The 15,942-nt window shown below is 41.0% G+C and overlaps 1 protein-coding gene across 1 annotated transcript in view; it reads left to right on the top strand.

The window, feature by feature from the left end:
* Positions 1-15,942, top strand: part of LOC126470011 (uncharacterized) — a 169,321-nt gene that overhangs the window by 45,596 nt on the left and 107,783 nt on the right. The window contains exons 3-4 of the mRNA XM_050097489.1: positions 6,415-6,676; positions 8,758-8,887. Coding sequence (XP_049953446.1) covers positions 6,415-6,676; positions 8,758-8,887 — 392 coding nt within the window. The remainder of the gene's footprint in view (positions 1-6,414; positions 6,677-8,757; positions 8,888-15,942) is intronic.

Consider the following 15,942-nt stretch of genomic DNA (forward strand, 5'->3'; position numbering starts at 1 on the left):
CGAAAACAAGCCAATGTCCTAACCATGGGGTCTGCTGAATCGGTATATCACTATCCTGCGTGTTTTCTTGATTTAAATGTCCATGTGTGGGTTATAGAGACGGACATTAGGAACGTGCCCGTTATATGAGAATCTGTATAGGACGCGTTTCTTCCGCGTCCCAGAGCAACGGGTGGTTACCGTAGCGTGCGATTACATCCGGATTTGTTTTACCTTTCAATCTCACAGGCTTACTCTATTTTTGCGTTGCGTTGACATTTCTGTCAAAACTAAAAGTTTACTACCACCAAAGAAGCGTGTCAACTGCAATACTTCCACCAGTGACTGTTTTTTCTCATTTTTACAGAAAAATTAGTTTTGAGCCTTTCTTTTGCGCTTTTGCGCTTACAAAAAGTTCTTATGGACGTCTTTCAACGGTAAAATTCGTATTTTAGGTGCGAAACTGGTTAACTAACTGTGGCACTGGGCCGAGTGAAGTGCCGCAGCGGTTAGCACAGTGGACTCACATTCGGGAGGACGACGGTTCAAACCCTCATCTGTCCATCTTGATTTAGGTTTTCCGTAATTTACCTAAATCACTTTAGGAAAATGCCGGGATGGTTCCTTTGAAAGGGTACGGCCGATTTCCTTCCCTAATACGCTGGGACCGATGACCTTGCTGTTTGGTCCCCTCCCCCAAACCTTTGGTGCTGAACTTATGATCTGATTTTGCTAATTGTTCATGGTTTCTGTGAAAGCCTGCGACTGTGAAAACAATGAGTTCGTTTATAAATAATTTTTCTGCTACCAGTCACTATTTTCTTTTATACATATTTCACACGGCGCGTTTCAGAAAATGATTCCCATTTTCAAGTATGTTTTCTCTTTGTACTTTGCCATTTTTATGTAATGTTTTCGTTCTGTGAAATTCTGTTTTGTTTTATTGGTTTTATTTCAATATATAAAAAAACGCACAATTTTTAGTTAGTTACCTATTTTTTTGTACTTAGTTAGTGGCGAAATTTGGAAAACCGGCACTTACAACTTTCTTATTGTCCCCTTGTGCAAAGTCTCACACATGTTAAACATCACAAACAATTTTTAGTGTAGGATGTACATCGAGAATAACTTACATAAACAGTTACAAAGATGATTTGAGACGTAGCTGACAGAGAAAATGTTACAGGTGTTCCACAGTCAACTTAGGACAAACAGGCCGAAATTTCAACACCAGGTACAGAGAGCGCATTAAAGCCTACACACACAACAGATAGACACCAGTAATAGCCACACACAAAATTAATACAGGGCACCCATTTGTAAAAGTAGAGAAAATTTTCAAAGTACTCCACCGACTAAATAAAGAGCGTAAACTCCGTTTGTTACAAGAACTGGAGATATATTCACATTACAGAAAATATGAAGACAAAATGTTAAATGGTAAACTTGAAAATCAATAAGTGAATCTCTTTAGATTCTTTGACAATCTACTTAAATAAAAATAGTAACACATAGAAATAAGCAGCACTGTAAAAAAATAGATATAAGCAAATTATGATCCATACTTTTAAGATAAGTACCCTCTGTATAAAAGAGTATCATAATCTGTGGAACACCTGTAACATTATCTATGTCAACTATATCTAAACTCATCTTTGTAACTGTTTGTTTATGTAAGTTATTCTCGATGTACACCCTGCACTGAAAATTATGTGTGATGTTTAACATGTGTGAGACTCTGCGCAAATGGACCATAAGAAAACTGTAAGAACAAGTTCTTCTAAATTTCGACACTAAATATATACAAAAAATCGATAACTAACTAAAATTTGTGCGTTTTTTATAAAGTGCAGTAAAGTCAATAAAACAAAACAGAACCTTACATATCGGAGACAATGTAAAAATGGCATAGTACACAGAGAAAACACACTGGAAAATGCGTATCATTCCCCAAACGCGTCGTGTAAAATATGAATAAAACAAAACAGTGACTGGTAGCAGAAAAGTTGTTTATAAACAAACCCATCGTAAACTTTTTCCGCTACTGTGCTCTTCCCACTGCCGTTGCGCGGCTCCTCCCTACAGCATCCACGGAAGAATCGCGGGCTGTCCCGCTGTAGGGCGCGCCCGGAAGTGAACTCATCAATAGGCGCACTTCCACTTCCGCCTGCCGGGCCTCTCTGACGTCATCTAACGGCGCTACTACTCTCAACTGCGACCGCATTTCCAAGATATTTGTAACGAAGTAAAAACCTCCCATTTTAATTTTTTTTCTAGATTTGACATAATTAAGCCACTCATTTCTTTCTATACCTGCATCAGTTATAAATAATTAATCATTCCATTTTAGCCACATCTTGTGTAACAGATACCATACCCCTGTGACTGAACGGTTGGCGTATCTGATTACTAAGATGGGGACTCGGTGTCGATCTCCGATACCACCAGGGATATTCCTTTAATGAGAGGTCTGAAACGGGATCCACAGTCTCGTAACGACAGCTTAGATGGTATTTGAACGAGAAGCAGCAGCTCTGCCAATGTTATTCACTGGAAGAGCTGTACGGTGACTCTCCGCCATCGCAATACTCCAAACAAGGCGATTAATACACTACTGGCCATTAAAATTGCTACACCAAGAAGAAATGCAGATGATAAACAGGTATTCATTGGACAAAGATATTATACTAGAACTGACATGTGACTATATTTTCACGCAATTTGGGTGCATAGATCCTGAGAAATCAGTACCCCGAAAAACCACCTCTGGCCGTAATAACGGCCTTGATACGCCTGGGCATTGAGTCAAACAGAGCTTGGATGTCGTGTACAGGTACAGCTGCCCATGCAGCTTCAACACGATACCACAGTTCATCAACAGCAGTGACTGGCGTATTGTGATGAGCCAGTTGCTCGGTCACCATTGACCAGACGCTTTCAATTGGTGAGAGATCTGGAGAATGTGCTGGCCAGGGCAGCAGTCGAACATTTTCCGTATCCAGAAAGGCCCGTACAGGACCTGCAACATGCAGTCGTGCATTATCCTGCTGAAATGTAGGGTTTGGCAGGGATCGAATGAAGGGTAGAGCCACGGGTCGTAACACATCTTAAATGTAACGTCCACTGTTCAAGGTGCCGTCAATGCGAACAAGAGGTGACCGAGACATGCAACCACTGGCACCCCATACCATCACGCCGGGTGATACGCCAGTATGGCGATGACGAATACACGCTTCCAATGTGCGTTCACAGCGATGTCGCCAAACACGGATGCGACCATCATGATGCTGTAAACAGAACCTGGATTCATCCGAAAAAAATGACGTTTTGCCATTCGTTCACACAGGTTCGTCGTTGAGTACACCATCGCAGGCGCTCCTGTCTGTGATGCAGCGTCAAGGATAACCACAGCCATGGTGTCCGAGATGATAGGCCATGCTGCTGCAAACGTCGTCGAACTGTTCGTGCAGATGATTGTTGTCTTGCAAACGTCCCCATCTGTTGACTCAGGGATAGAGACGTGGCTGCACGATCCGTTGCAGCCATGCGGATAAGATGCCTGTCATCTAGACTGCTAGCGATATGAGGCCGTTGGGATCCAGCACGGCGTTCCGCGTTACCCTCCTGAACCCACCGTTTCTATATTCTGCTAACAGTCATTGGATCTCAACCAACACGAGCAGCAATGTCGCGATACGATAAACTGCAATCGCGATGGGCTACAATCCGACCTATATCAAAGTCGGAAACGTGATGGTACGCATTTCTCCTCATTACACGCGTGTGTAGCACGTCATCTTAATGGCCAGTAGTGTACATTGGACTAGTATATGAGATTAGTGGGATTCAAACGCCGTTCAGTCAGATTTAGGGTTTCAGTGATTTCCCTAAATTACTTTAGGAGAATACGTGGATGGTTCTGTTTAAAAGGCTACGGCTAATTCACTTTCCCTTCCTCCTCCAGCTTATCTCACTATCGGGGATGCAAAACTTTACCTCTCCCCCTTATCCTGTGTCGCAGTTACACCACAGAGAGAGGATGAAGTAGCAGTCACTCTGGAAGAAAAATGGTTCAAATGGCTCTGAGCACTATGCGATTTAACTTCTGAGGTCATCAGTCGCCTAGAACTTAGAACTAATTAAACCTAACTAACCTAAGGACATCATACACATCCATGCCCGAGGCAGGATTCGAACCTGCGACCGTAGCGGTCGCTCGGCTCCAGACTGTAGCACCTAGAACCGCACGGCCACTCCGGCCGGCTCTATGGAAGAAAAAGTCTTGCCAGGACGATGGAACCACAATGTTAGTATCATTTTTTTCTTGTTAAAAACTCTATTTTGATGCATTTGTTTTTCATAGTGGGTAGCTATCTTCCTTTCCTGTTCATGAGAGTTTAAGTTTTCTTCCATATGTTTCAATAGCAGATCCCCCATCCAAAATAACGAGAAGTTCTAAATAGACCAAGTCGCAATCTCTACCAAAATGAAGCAAGAAAGATGAAAATGTAGTCTTGTCTCATTTCATACCCACAAACTAGGAAGGCTCATAAACAGATACAATCTTTGACACCGAAAAAACTAAAGCGAGCACGGAGTTCCTGAAAAGGGTTCTCCCAAGCGAATATGAATGTAATGAATATAAAATACGTCTGAGTGAGCTCTGCATAGAGCTCACGGAAATCAAAAGAAAGAAAACATTATATTTCTAGTGGAATAACACCTCCAAACCGGTTTTCAAATAAATCTATCAAGCGTGGAAATTAAATTGTAAACTAATTCGAGAACCTACTGCAAATCTTTCAGAATAGAAGAGACCAAATATCTGGAGTGGTCAGAACTGAAAAATGCATTTATAGAAAGTTTCATACTGAAAGTACAGAATAAACCTGTAAGGGAAGAGAAACCATTAAGTAACACAGAATCTTTAAAAGGAAACTCATGAGCTGAAAGCTATCGTCGCTGTACTTTCAACGAAAGGCCGATGTGTTCCGAACCGGCAGGACTATATTAAAACCCGAACATTCGGCGGTAAACGCACAGGGCTTATCAAGACGGTGAAAATTACATCCAGCTTCGGCAGAGTACAGGTTTGGCAGCCCCAATCTTCACGAGCTGAGGGCTGGTCAGCAGTACCACTCCTACACTACCTGATCAAAAGTATCAGTACACTCCGAGAGATGCGGAACTATTAGATTTTACGAAAGCCGGACCGTCAGTATAACAGGAGGGAAGGGTGGAGTATTTTGTTGTCAGTACAGAAGCAGTAACATGAGAACTCTGTGCCTTCGAATGTGGACTAGTCATTGAATGCCACCTCAGTAAAGAATCACCAGGGACATGTCAACCCCTCTAAAGCTGTCCAAGTCGACTGTTGCTGATGTTTTTGTGAAGTGAAAACAAACAAGAGCAGGCAGACCTCATGTACTGACCGTCGAGTATTGCGGACGGTGGTTGTAAAAAAAGGTATGAAATCAATGGAAAAAATCACTCATGAGCTCCAAAATGATACCAGCAGTCCGGCTAGCGTGTTGACTATGCGTAGAGCGTTAAGAAGAATGGGGTAAAATGGCTGAGCAGCTCCTCATAAGCCACATATTCCTGTCCTAAGCGACAGCTGAAGTTGTGTAAAGTGCGACGGCACTGGACAGTGGATGACTGGAAACTGAAATATTTAATTTAAAAAGCTCCAATTTTACATAACGTAACTAAATTATCTTCTCCATTTCGTACCTAAAAGCCTCTTCCGTAGCTTAAGTGTATCTAGTGCTTAACCTATATTGTTTACTTGAAAAGACAAGAAAAATCATAAAAACGTCCATAACATCTAAAATAAGAACTGTAACAAAATATTATTTTCGTGGGGCAGTTTTCAGTTGCACTAATATCTTAGTGCAAAATTTAGCATATGTAGCTATTAAACTGAGCGTCTCTGAAAAGACCGTAAAATTGCTAAATTTGGTCAAACTACATGATTTAATATTTCCAATATTTATTACACCCTTTGGTTGATGGTATATCTGTACTACCGATTATTTGGGAAGGTATACCACAACATTTCAACGCTCCCTATGGTTGCGGTAAAGCCACGCCTACATCCGTGATAGACCAGTAGGTATCTACAATGTAAACACAGATTTTTGAGAATGAGCTGTGTGTCCATTTGAAGTCATATTTTGAAATAGCGCTAGTGCTTTTGTTCTGATATTTGCTCAGGTGAAGATTACTTTTTTTGTCGCTCACAAGGAGAATTCCTAGCAGACTTGAAGAATGTATAGAATTATCCACACTGTACAGACCACTGAATATCTGTGCGCAGTGCATTTATATATGAAAAATCGTCATGTGTCACTGTTAAAATGTTTGTTAACAGCTTTTTGTTAATTTCAAATAAAGCCTAGTTTCATTATCAGTATTATCATATTTGTTTTACAGGTGAGAGATACGTTGCCGCCATTCAAGGTTTTAGAGAAATGCCAGGATTTGTGCCTACGAGATCGGACTGCTACGAACAATTTAGTCAGGACTTGCACATCATTTGACTTCCAAGCAGGAAATCGTATTACTTCGTTCAGTGGATCATCAGAGTATGAAGAATCAACGTGTTATTTAACGAGAGAACAAGCTCATCCAGAGGGTATCGGGAACCTTGTCTTAGTACCGAATAGTGTACACTTCACTGAAGTGTGCTTGATGTGTAAGTAATTATGCTAGTAATACTTTCGTTTTTAATATTCCTTATACCTTATCTGGTAACAGTTAAGTTTTGTAAAACTATTTCTTGTATTTACAGCGTGAAAATGAAATGGATCCATTCTTCACGTCTTGTTCATTAGATTTCTCCAAAGTCTAAAGCTGTTGAGAGAGTGTTGACAATGAAATTACTATTGTAACATCAATGTCCTGTGATATAATTTGGATCCTGAAAGTTTGATATTATTCTATAGAAGGAATCCACAAAATATAAATGAAAAAAGAAAGCATGACCGCCAAGAAACTGTAGTAAGAGTATTTATTCATGTCTAGTTTCTATATTGTAGTCATCTTCTTGTTGAGATAATCAAATCATACTGGCTTGCAAGGATGAGCGAATGCCATCATATATTGTGAAGCAGTAAGCATTATAGAAAGTTTCTGTAAACGTACTTGTAAAATTGGCGTACTATGATAATAGTGTGGGACTGGGGAACTTTACAGTAAGCATTTACGTCATTATACAGAGTGTTTTCTATTATAAGTACAAACGAAAGGGCCGAGCAGAGGACCAGGAAATAAGTAAACAATTCTAATAGACACAGGTCCGGAAACCAGTGGATTCCTTTTTCCCCTACACGACGTGAGCACATTATAACAGAGTCCCCAAGGATGCAAACTGCAGATATGCACTTGAGAACAAACACTTTACTAGTATTTCGCGTGGCAACCGTTCATGTGAAGGATAGTTTCAGCATGTTTCATCATAGTTGGCCGTAAACGTTCAAAAATCTCAGGCGTGTTCCGAATACATTGGCAACCATCCAAAATGCGTTCCCAGAGTTCGTCGAAACTATCAACGGGACTAGAATACACCAAAGCTTTTAAACCACACAAAAAAATCCAAAGGGTCCAAGTCGGGGTACCTGGCCACGCAGGAAATGTGGCCCCATCAACCGAACACCAACGACACCTTCTCAAACGTTAATGGAGAGTCTCCGCTGATGTGCGACCTCAATGGTTGTATGAGGGTTTCCATAAACCCAAACGTGTGTGATGTGGATGCCCATAATACCATCTCGATAAAGCGTGCTTCATCTGTAAACAACAAGTACGCGAGGAACTGTGTATCATTCCCACATTGTACAAGGATCCATTGATAGAAGACAACCCTGACTGAAGAGCCAGGTGCGACCAGTGACTGCACATTTTGTACGTGATATGTGTATAACAGTCCTTTATCTAATATCCGCCATATGATGAAGGGCGAAACGCGTTCTGCTGCAACAATCCTTCTGGTAACTGTGCCCGCACACACTTGATGTAATACACACTCCCGCTATCGTGGTGTCGACATTGTTCTTGGTCTACCTACATATTGTATGTTGGGTTTGAAAGAACTGGTCTCGCGCAGATACAGACGGGACACGCTGCTGTCTGACAGTCTACTCTGAACATGCGCTTCGCAATCGTGCTGCCTCACGTGCATTACCATTTGCACGCTATTATATGAGATGGATGTCGACCATTTTGTCGTTTGAAAATGTGTGTGGAGCCACGCCAACCGCTTCAAATTCTACTTGTGCGCATTGCGGTTGCTGTTCACTGTAGGAACCGGTACCTGGACTGTAAGGCTAAGTTTATGCTGCAGCTTCGCGGCTGGCACATCACTGTTGGTTAGTTGAATACTTTACTTTCACTGGTGACGTGAAGAGTGACCTTGAAGACATTAACAGGGTTGTATCACTGACGTGACTGCGCTTGTGCATACGGCGCATGGGGGAAACCATTCGTTATCGGACCTACTTTTATACGGATTATTTGCTTGTATCATTGTCTCTACTACCCCCTTTCGTTCATCTTATAATAGTCAAGCATGCTTTATAATCAGAACATATTTGATGTAGTGTATACACTGTCTTGCACCACATACCAAATGCTATGTGTCTATATGTCTGTTGGCGGTCATGTCTATCTTTATCAAGTACTTGGTAGCTTTGGAGAACCACCCTCACAAAAATTAGTGAAGTATAAATGGTTTTTCATTCATTTGTTCATTTCATAGTATATTCTTCTTGGTTGCAGCTAGCCGCATCGAGAGGGATTGTCCTAACCGTCATTACGTCTTTGAAAGGCATCCACGAAAAAAACTGAAGCTTCCAGCAAGTGACGTCAAAGATGTGACAGCTTCTAATCGAACAGATTGTGAAGACAGGTTAGTTAGAGACTTCGACTAAACTGATATATGTATTTTAGATCAGAAGTTACAATAGATTTATTACGAATACCGCTATTTTTCTTACAGCAAGTATGTTTCTTTCGAAACAACCTGCATGTTCCCTGTCAATTTGTAATTTCACGCTTAATATGTCGCCAGATCGATTACTTTAGTGTACACTTACGAGTAATTGTATCAGAAGCGAAGATTCCACAAGCAAGACGGTACCGAGGGGGTGGCGAGGTAGGTCCCCGCCAGAAGCACAGGAACAGAGAGAGCCCAAAAACAGACAAGGAAAAATGACAGTTCAAGAACGAACCGGAGGAGATACATGACTCTCTTACACCTCGTGTTCCTTTTTTCTGCCCACAAGAAAAAGCCGTTCACTCGACATACGACTGTAAACGCACGATGTTGCCACAGTGTCATTTCTAGTCATGTAGTCCAAGTAGCATCATAAACAAACGTCTACCACTAAGCTTCTAGGATATTTATGGCAGTTCTAGTTACTGCAGTGTATCGTGAACGGTAATCAGCAAATTAGGGATGATCAAAAACTACTTAAGGTCGATAGTTGGGAACAAACTATTGTGTCGATAGAACGCAACATAGCTGCTAAACTTGACTTCAATGGTTATATCAGTGAGTTTGCTTCACTCAAATCAAGAAAATGCGAAGTATAATTGTAACAACAACCCAAGAGATATTTTCTCAATTCTTAATTATATCCCTTTTTCATTTATTTATATTAAATAATTTATACTCTTTAGGAAGAGCAAATAAAATCTGATGACCTGTGTCGTTGTTGTTGTTATTGTTGTGGTCTTCAGTCCGAAAACTGGTTTGAAGGAGCTCTCATTACTACTCTATCCTCTACAAGCCTCTTCATTTCCGAATAACTGCTCCAACCTACATCCTTTTGAACCTGCTTACTGTATTCATCTCTTAGTTTCCCTCTATAATTTTCAGTCTTCACATATCCCTCCTATTCTAAATTGAAGTTTCCATGATGTCTCAGAATGCACCCTATGAACCGACCGCTTCATGTAGTCCAGTTGTGTCACAAGTTTCTTTTCTCCCCAGTTCTATTCAGTACATCCTGATTAATTACGTGATCTACTCACCTAATCTTCAGCATTCTTCTGTAGCACAACACTTGAAAAGCTTCTATTCTCTTCTCGTATGAAGTGCCTGTTGTCTACGTTTCACATCCGTAAAAGGCAGCACTCCAGACAAAAACCTTCATAAAATGTTCAAATGTGTGTGAAATCTTATGGGACTTAACTGCTAAGGTCATCAGTGCCTAATCTTACACACTACTTAATCTAAATTATCCTAAGAACTAACACACATACCCATGCCCGAGGGAGGACTCGAACCTCCGCCGGAATCACCCGCACAGTCCATGACTGCAGCGCCTTAGACCGCGCGGCTAATCCCGCAAATACCTTCATAAATGCCTTCCTAACACTTAAATTTATATTCGATGTTAACAAAATTCCCCTCTGCACAAATGCTTTTTATGCTTTGTGATTTTATATCCTCTCTACTTCGACCATCATCAGTTATTTTGCTGCCTAAATAGCAAAACTCATCTCCTACTTTTAGCGTCTCATTTCCTAATCTAATTCCCTTAGCATCGCCTGATTAAATTGTTTTTGATTTTGTTGATGTTCATCTTATGTCCTTTCCAAGACACTGTCCCGTTCAACTGCTCTTCCAAGTCCTTTGCTTTTTCTGACAGAATTACAATGTTATCGGCAAACTTCAAAGTTTTTATTTCTTCTCGCTGAACTTCTTCAAATTTTTCTTTGGTTTCCTTTATTGCTTATTCATTGTATAGACTTAATAATGTCAGAAATATGTTATAACATTGTCTAGCTCCCTTCTCAAACGTTGTCTCCCTTTCAAGCCCTTCGATTTTTATAACTGCCGTCGGGTTTCTCAACAAGTTGTAAATAACCTTTCGCTCCCTGTACTTATCCCCTGCTACCACAGAATTTCAAAGAGTGTTTTCAAGCCAGCATTGTCAAAAGCTTTCTCTAAGTCTACAAATACTATAAACGTAGGATAACCTATGTTCTAAGAGAAGTCATAGGGTTGCATTGCTTCGCGTGCTCCTACATTTCTCCGAAGCCATACTGATCTTCATCAATGCTGGTTTTTACCAGCTTTTCCGTTCTTCTGTAAATAATTCATGTCAGTATTTTGCAACCACTACTCATTAAACTGATAGTATGGTAATTTTCTCACCTATCAGCAACTGCTTTCGTTGGAATTGCAATTATTACATTATTCTTGGGCTTCTGAAGATACCTTACACATTTTGCACACTGGGTGGAATAGTTTGGTCATGGCTGTCCCTCTCAAGGATATCAGTAGTTGTGAGAGAATGTCGTCTACTCCAAGGGCCATGTTTCAACTTAGGTCTTTCACTGCTCTATCAAATTATTCACGCAGTATAAGATCTCCCATTCCATTATCATCTAGTTCTGCTTCGCTTACTATAATACTGCCTCCAAGTCTTTTTCCCTCACGTAGCACCTCTGTATATTCTTTCCATCTTTCAGTTTTCGCTTCTTTGTTTAGCACTTTTGATGTTCAAACAGCTGCTCCTCTTTTCTCCAAAACACTCTTTAAGTCTCTATAGGCGGTATCTACCTTACCCTTTCTTATACATGCTTCTGTGTGTCCTCTAGCGATTTGTGCACTTTCTGCAAGTCTTATTTTTTTATACGTCTGTATTCACTTTTGCTTGCTTCATTTGTTGCATTTTTATATTTTGTCCTTTCATTAACTAAATTCAGTATATCCTGTGTTATCCAAGGACTTTTACTAGCACTTCTCTTTTTACCTAATTGATCCTTGCTCCCTTCACTACTTCATCTTTCAAATTGACCCATTCGCCTTCTACTGTATTCCTTTCCCCAGTTTCAGTCAGTCGTTGCCTGATAGTCTCTCTGAAACTCTCAACCTCTGGTTCTTTCAACTTATCCTCGTCCCATCTCCTTAACTTCGTACCTTTTTGCAATTTCCTCAGTTTTAATCTATACTTCATAACCAACAAACTGTGGTCAGAGATCATTTATGGCCCTGGAAGTGTCTTACAGTTTAAAATCTGGTTCCGAAATCTCTGTCTTACCATTGCATAATCAACCAGAAATCCTGAAGTGTCCTCTGGCGTCTTCTACATATTCAGTCTTCTTTCGTAGTTCTTAAACAGTGTGTTAGCGGTGATTATATAATGTTCTGTGCAACATTCTACCAGGCGGCTTCCTCTTCCATTCCTTTCGCCCAGTCAATGTTAATTAAATTTTTCTCTCCTTTATGTGTCTGAATAATTTCTTTTATCTCATCATACATTCTTTTAATCTCTCCATCATTTGCGGTGCTAGTTGGCATATAACCTCGCCCTACTTTTGTGGGTGTTGGTTTCGTGTATTTTTGGTTACAATAATGCGTTCACTATGCTGTTCATAGTGGCTTACCTGCATTCTAATTTTCTTCATTATTAAACCTACACCTGCATTACCCCTATTTGATCTTGTATTTATAATCCTGTATTCATCCGACCAGAAGTATTGTTACTCCTGCCACTGAACTTCACTAATTCCCACTATATCTAACTTCAACCTATGCAGTCCTCTTTTTAAATTTTCTAATCTACCTACCGATTAAGGGATCTAACACTCCGCAATCCGATCTACATCTACATCTACATCTACATTGATACTCCGCAAGCCACCCAACGGTGTGTGGCGGAGGGCACTTTACGTGCCACTGTCATTACCTCCCTTTCCTGTTCCAGTCGCGTATGGTTCGCGGGAAGAACGACTGTCTGAAAGCCTCCGTGCGCGCTCTAATCTCTCTAATTTTACATTCGTGATCTCCTCGGGAGGTATAAGTAGGGGGAAGCAATATATTCGATACCTCATCCAGAAGCGCACCCTCTCGAAACCTGGCGAGCAAGCTACACCGCGATGCAGAGCGCCTCTCTTGCAGAGTCTGCCACTTGAGTTTATTAAACATCTCCGTAACGCTATCACGGTTACCAAATAACCCTGTGACGAAACGCGCCGCTCTTCTTTGGATCTTCTCTATCTCCTCCGTCAGACCGATCTGGTACGGATCCCACACTGATGAGCAATACTCAAGTATAGGTCGAACGAGTGTTTTGTAAGCCACCTCCTTTGTTGATGGACTACATTTTCTAAGCACTCTCCCAATGAATCTCAACCTGGTACCCGCCCTACCAACAATTAATTTTATATGATCATTCCACTTCAAATCGTTCCGCACGCATACTCCCAGATATTTTACAGAAGTAACTGCTACCAGTGTTTGTTCCGCTATCATATAATCATACAATAAAGGATCCTTCTTTCTATGTATTCGCAATACATTACATTTGTCTATGTTAAGGGTCAGTTGCCACTCCCTGCACCAAGTGCCTATCCGCTGCAGATCTTCCTGCATTTCGCTACAATTTTCTAATGCTGCAACTTCTCTGTATACTACAGCATCATCCGCGAAAAGCCACATGGAACTTCCGACACTATCTACTAAGTCATTTATATATATTGTGAAAAGCAATGGTCCCATAACACTCCCCTGTGGCACGCCAGAGGTTACTTTAACGTCTGTAGACGTCTCTCCATTGATAACAACATGCTGTGTTCTGTTTGCTAAAAACTCTTCAATCCAGCCACACAGCTGGTCTGATATTCCGTAGGCTCTTACTTTGTTTATCAGGCGACAGTGCGGAACTGTATCGAACGCCTTCCGGAAGTCAAGAAAAATAGCATCTACCTGGGAGCCTGTATCTAATATTTTCTGGGTCTCATGAACAAATAAGGCGAGTTGGGTCTCACACGATCGCTGTTTCCGGAATCCATGTTGATTCCTACATAGTAGATTCTGGGTTTCCAGAAATGACATGATACGCGAGCAAAAAACATGTTCTAAAATTCTACAAGAGATCGACGTAAGAGATATAGGTCTATAGTTTTGCGCATCTGCTCGACGACCCTTCTTGAAGACTGGGACTATCTGTGCTCTTTTCCAATCATTTGGAACTCTCCGTTCCTCTAGAGACTTGCGGTACACGGCTGTTAGAAGGGGGGCAAGTTCTTTCGCGTACTCTGTGTAGATCCGTAGAATGACATTTTGTTTTCTCCTGATAACGATCTCCTCCTGAGCAGTCCCCTCCCAGAGATCCGGGGATTATTTTACCTCCGGAATATTTTACTCAATAGTATCTCATCATCATTTAACCGTACAGTAGAGCTGCATGCCAGCGGGAAAAATTCGGGAAGCATAGCAATGCCATGTTGCCTAACGTTACAAAGACAAATCAGACCGTTAATGATAACGAGCGTATGGCAATGTTCGCCGGGAGGCTCCATGCGGGGAAGTTCGGCCGCCGGATTGCAAGTTCTTTTTAGTTGACGCCACTTCGGCGACTTTGCGCATCAATGATGATGAAATGATGATGAAGAACACACAACACCCAGTGGTCTCGAGGCAGAGAAAATCTCTGACCTCGTCGGGAATCGAACCCGGGACCCCGTGCGCAGGAAGCGAGAACGTTACCCCAAGACCATCAGCTGAGGACATCAGACGGTTATTATAGATCTACTAAAACCAATGCATAGGAGCTGCTGTAAAGAATAAGATATAGCTGCAGTTTCTCGTGCTTTCAATACTTCTAAAAAGTTTGTACAATTTGATTTATTTAATTCAGTGATGCATTTCATTAATTGTGTGCAGTATTTTCGTTAATATACTTCATTTAGGTACCATTATATTCCTGAAAATTGCTTCACTTTTATTAAACTTGCTTACAAAATCACAAAATTTTTTTAAACTCAACAGAATAAAATTGTTGCAGGAACATGGTCTTTTGGGAGACGGATATCATAATCATGCTGTTGATCAATGCAGAATCATTCGCTTCCAACGACTCTTCCCCCGTGTCCCAGATATGCAATAACAGTATACTGCGCACATCGTGAAGATGACTATGAAAAATGTAATACCGAGCCATTTAAAAATATGTAGAGACCACTCTGAGTGCCAAAACTTCAGATGACTGGGCTATTCGTAATGTGTTGTTAGTCTGGTAAACTAATTTGATATAGTAATAATTTTGGACGGACAGTCTGAACGAATTACGGGTATCAGTTGCTCCCAAAGTGTTTTCAGTCATTTTTTCTTTCATTCATCCATCCAAAAAATAGTCCAGTACGTCAACTACGCCATCCTACCAACTTGTTGTGCAGACATGCTCTTTTATTACATTTCATAAAGTACTAAAGCACACTTACTTCGTTACCCATGAATTACCTTATCGCTATGTAAAAAGATGCACTTCTTCCAGGGCAATCTCTTGCTCGATAAAATGCCACGCTGTATATCCACAAGAAATCATTTTTCCAAAGTCTGCAAAAAAATCTTGGAATTTACACGTAGACCTCCAGTTGTGGTGCGAGTTAGTCGGTGGAGTTCAAGCCTCCTCACCATTGCCCAAGAATTCATGGTGTGACTATAATTAAATCCGTCACATCTTTTCTTTACAAGCAGCAAATGTATGGGTGTGCATTACATGCTAACACCTAAGAGCACGACTTGATCCGTTTATCGATCATCGCCCCCATTCCACTTTTTTTGTTTGTTTTTTCTTTATTGTATTTCAGTTCCCCATCGGGGCGGGCTGGCAGCAGCATATGCGCTGCTCTTCAGCCGAAAGACATAGAACAAACAATAGAAGACAGTGAAAAATATACAAAGGAGAGAATATGGTGAACATAGATATAAAAAAGGGGTAACATCATGGAAGGCAATAGACAAAAAAAGGGGCGACTGTAAAATGGAGATAAAAAACTGTTTAAAAGTAGCGCACACAAAAAGCCACACACTGCGAAAATTAAAAGAACACAAGGCACAGTAGGACTGGAGCATAAAAACTATCGACGGATGGCGTAGCACAAAACAAACACAGCAGTGAACCTCAAGGCAGTACACAATTAAAATCATGCCTCTTGGCACACAGG

The sequence above is a fragment of the Schistocerca serialis genome, chromosome 3, assembly GCF_023864345.2.
Source record: "Schistocerca serialis cubense isolate TAMUIC-IGC-003099 chromosome 3, iqSchSeri2.2, whole genome shotgun sequence".
In the NCBI taxonomy this organism is placed as follows: domain Eukaryota; kingdom Metazoa; phylum Arthropoda; class Insecta; order Orthoptera; family Acrididae; genus Schistocerca; species Schistocerca serialis.